Here is a 3,170-nt window from a genome sequence, read left to right on the forward strand (position 1 = left end):
CCTTTAGTGCCGGTTATAGAACCGGCACTAAAGGCCCTTACGAACCAGGGCTATAGCCCGGTTCTGCACTAGTGTAACTTCGCCGGTTCCTCCTCTTCTTACTAAATGAAATGGAGTGCCGGTACATTTAGTCAAAAACGAGATAATGGAGGAAACGACGCCGTGAGAGTAAAGAGAAGAAAATCGTGAGGCTGAAACCAATCGCATCCAACGGTCCAGGTAGGGCCATGGGAGACGATATTTTCCTACGCCAGCCTCGTTGATCATGCATGCCTAGCGGCTCCAAAAGAGCTTCGCTACACCTACGTAAATCCCTTACGTAAAGTTGCGTATTAGCTGATCTGGATTAATTAGATTGGATTAGAAAGAGGCCCAGGCCCATCCCCTCAAAAATCAGGGGGGGTCATTAGTTTTATAGAAAGGAAACAAACCGTAAGTTTACGTAGGAGGTTACGTAGGTCTAGTGTACGGCGCCTAACGTAAGAAATGAAATGATGGATGTGTATGCATCCTTCCCCTCCTCGATCGAGGAAGATAACACGAAATCGATATCCTTCCAACTCACTTCACACGGGACGACACCTCAGTCGACGGATCCGGACTGGTCGGAGTCTGATCTGGTGCCTGCCATGGCGGAGAAGGTCGCAAACTGCCGGAGGTGAGCTCGAGTGGCGGAGGGGAGTGGAAGGGAGGGGTGTGAAGTATACATCCATCATTTTCCTACGCCAGCCTCGTTGATCATGCATGCCTAGCGGCTCCAAAAATAGCACCGCTTGTATACGGCGCCTAACGTAAGAAATGATGGATGTGTAAGTATGCATCCTTCCCTTCCCGACCGAGCATGATAACACCAAATCGATATCCTTCCCACTCACTCCAGTCGGTTTGGTGGACACGTACCACATACATCGATCGATCACGTCACGTCTGAGTACAGCGAGCTCATCCCCAGGCGAGCCTGTATAAATGGAGGTGCCACTCGCCTCAAGCTCCAGGCCATCCTCGAGTTCTATCTAGTAGACGACGCAGTGGTGAATTACGAGTGTGCTGCCTAACACCACCACCATGGTGCATCAAGCTCAGGGCCTGCTCGTGCAGGAGGTGGCCGCCGACGGGGAGCTGCCGAGCCGCTACGTGCTCAAGGAGCAGCAGGGCCGCCCGGCCGCCGCCGCCGCCGCACAGCGTGCCGCTCCGTCCATCCCCACCGTGGACGTGAGCCGCCTTGCCGACGCCGACCCCAGCGAGGCCGACAAGCTCCGGTCGGCTCTCGACTCCTGGGGCCTCTTCGCGGTGACCGGTCACGGCATGACGGACCCGTTCCTCGACGCGATCCTCGGCGCCGCGCGGGGGTTCTTCCACCTGCCGACGGAGGCGAAGCAGGAGTACAGCAACGTGGTCGACGCCGACGACGGCGGCCGCAAGTTCCAGCCCGAGGGCTACGGCGTCGACCGCGTCGACACCGACGAGCAGGTCCTCGACTGGTGCGACCGGCTCTACCTCCAGGTCCGGCCGGACGACGCGCGGCAGCTCCGCTTCTGGCCGACCCACCCGCCGGACCTCGCCGAGCTCCTCAAAGAGTTCAGCGTCGAGGGCGAGAAGGTGGCCAAGCTCGTCGTCACGGCCATGGCGAGGTGCCTGGGCTTCGAGGATGGGTTCTTCGTGGACAAGGTCGGCGACCGGATGCCGTCGTACGCGCGGTTCACCTACTACCCGCCCTGCCCGCGCCCGGACCTCGTGCACGGGCTCAAGCCCCACACCGACAACTCCGTGGTCACCGTGCTCCTCCTCGACGACCAAGTCGGCGGCCTCCAGGTTCTGAAAGACGGCAGCTGGGTCGACGTGCCCGTGCTGGGCGACGGCCGACACCAGCTGCTGGTCGTGGTCGGCGACGAGATGGAGATCATGAGCAACGCGGCGTTCAGGGCGCCGGTACACCGGGTGATGGCGCCGGGGGAGGAGGCGGAGCGGGTGTCGCTGGCGGTGTTCTACCAGCCGGAGCCGGACAAGGTGCTCGAGCCGTCGCCCGAGCTGATCGACGGGGACCGGCCGGCGATGTACAAAAAGCTCCAGGCCAAGGTCTTCGCCGACGGCTTCTGGGACGCGTTCGCGCTCGGGGAACGCACCATCGACTTCCTCAAGGTCAAGGTCGACGCCGTCGATCCGCCGGCGGCGGCCGTTTCCGGCGCTTGATTGTATCGAACTATTGAAGCCTCCATGAGCGCTCAATGGATCCGTATGTATGCAAATTGCACGCACGGAGTGTTGATTGTACTTGCAGATTATGTGTGTAATTTACCTGTTGTCCATGTATCGATCGTTCCCAGTTCCATGGGGGCGGCATCAATACTATCAATAATAAATCAATCAATGAGAGTTGCTTTTTTTTTGCGAATACAATGAGAGTTGCTTTACTTCTGTAAGGGTCTCTTTGATTCACAGAAAAAGCCGATGAAAAAACATAAGAATAGGACACCCTTCTTGGATTCAAATGAATGACTCATAGTAAAAAAAATAGAGAAATCTGGATTGAGTTTCAAAGAAAAAGAAATAAACTTCTAGATCCATATAAACCCTTTTGCATTCCTATGCATAAACAAATAAGGAAAAAAACATAAGTTGCGTAATGACAATCTAATATTACCTTTGCGCCTGTTTTAACTTTGATTTGGCTATGATTTTGGAATTCATGTATTTTTTTCGATCCAGGTGAACCAAGAAGACATTCCGCAAAAATCACGTGATTTCATAATTCCTTTATTTGCACATGCAATCCTAACATATTCCTATTTTTCTCCTACTCCTACGCTTCCGTAATCCCGTGAAATAAAAAAGGCCCAAGTATTACTGCTTTTACCATTAATATGGACATCCACTTGATACTCACGCAATTTGAGTTTGGTCTACGGGACTGACTCACGCAATTTGAATGCCATGTTACCAACAGAATCTTTGATTTGAGTACTGAACTTAGAATATATATATTTTGCAATTATCGAATAATAAAATACTAGATGGTTGCAGAGGCAGTTGTTTTTGTTTGGCCTTGGTTTTGAAAGAAAAGCTATGTTACAGAACAGTAATGCTACACGCACGGACCTATGGTTATGGAATCAACGGACTTTACTTAGATGGCGTTATTTTTATTGGAGATTAGGAGTGAGGCGGGACCC

The 3,170-nt window shown here is 53.1% G+C and overlaps 1 protein-coding gene across 1 annotated transcript; it reads left to right on the forward strand.

The window, feature by feature from the left end:
- The first annotated feature begins 986 nt into the window (after positions 1-986).
- Positions 987-2,394, forward strand: LOC119343025 (flavonol synthase/flavanone 3-hydroxylase-like). The gene has a single exon (XM_037614245.1). It carries the CDS (start codon positions 1,066-1,068, stop codon positions 2,188-2,190), a length of 1,125 nt encoding a protein of 374 aa, XP_037470142.1. The 5' UTR covers positions 987-1,065; the 3' UTR covers positions 2,191-2,394.
- The last annotated feature ends 776 nt before the right edge of the window (positions 2,395-3,170 follow it).

Source organism: Triticum dicoccoides, unplaced genomic scaffold, assembly GCF_002162155.2.
Source record: "Triticum dicoccoides isolate Atlit2015 ecotype Zavitan unplaced genomic scaffold, WEW_v2.0 scaffold112972, whole genome shotgun sequence".
Taxonomy (NCBI): domain Eukaryota; kingdom Viridiplantae; phylum Streptophyta; class Magnoliopsida; order Poales; family Poaceae; genus Triticum; species Triticum dicoccoides.

What these genes read in the sequence shown, in the direction of transcription:
- LOC119343025 (XM_037614245.1), top strand. Translation starts at nt 1,066, where the DNA reads ATGGTGCATCAAGCTCAGGGCCTGCTCGTGCAGGAGGTGGCCGCCGAC.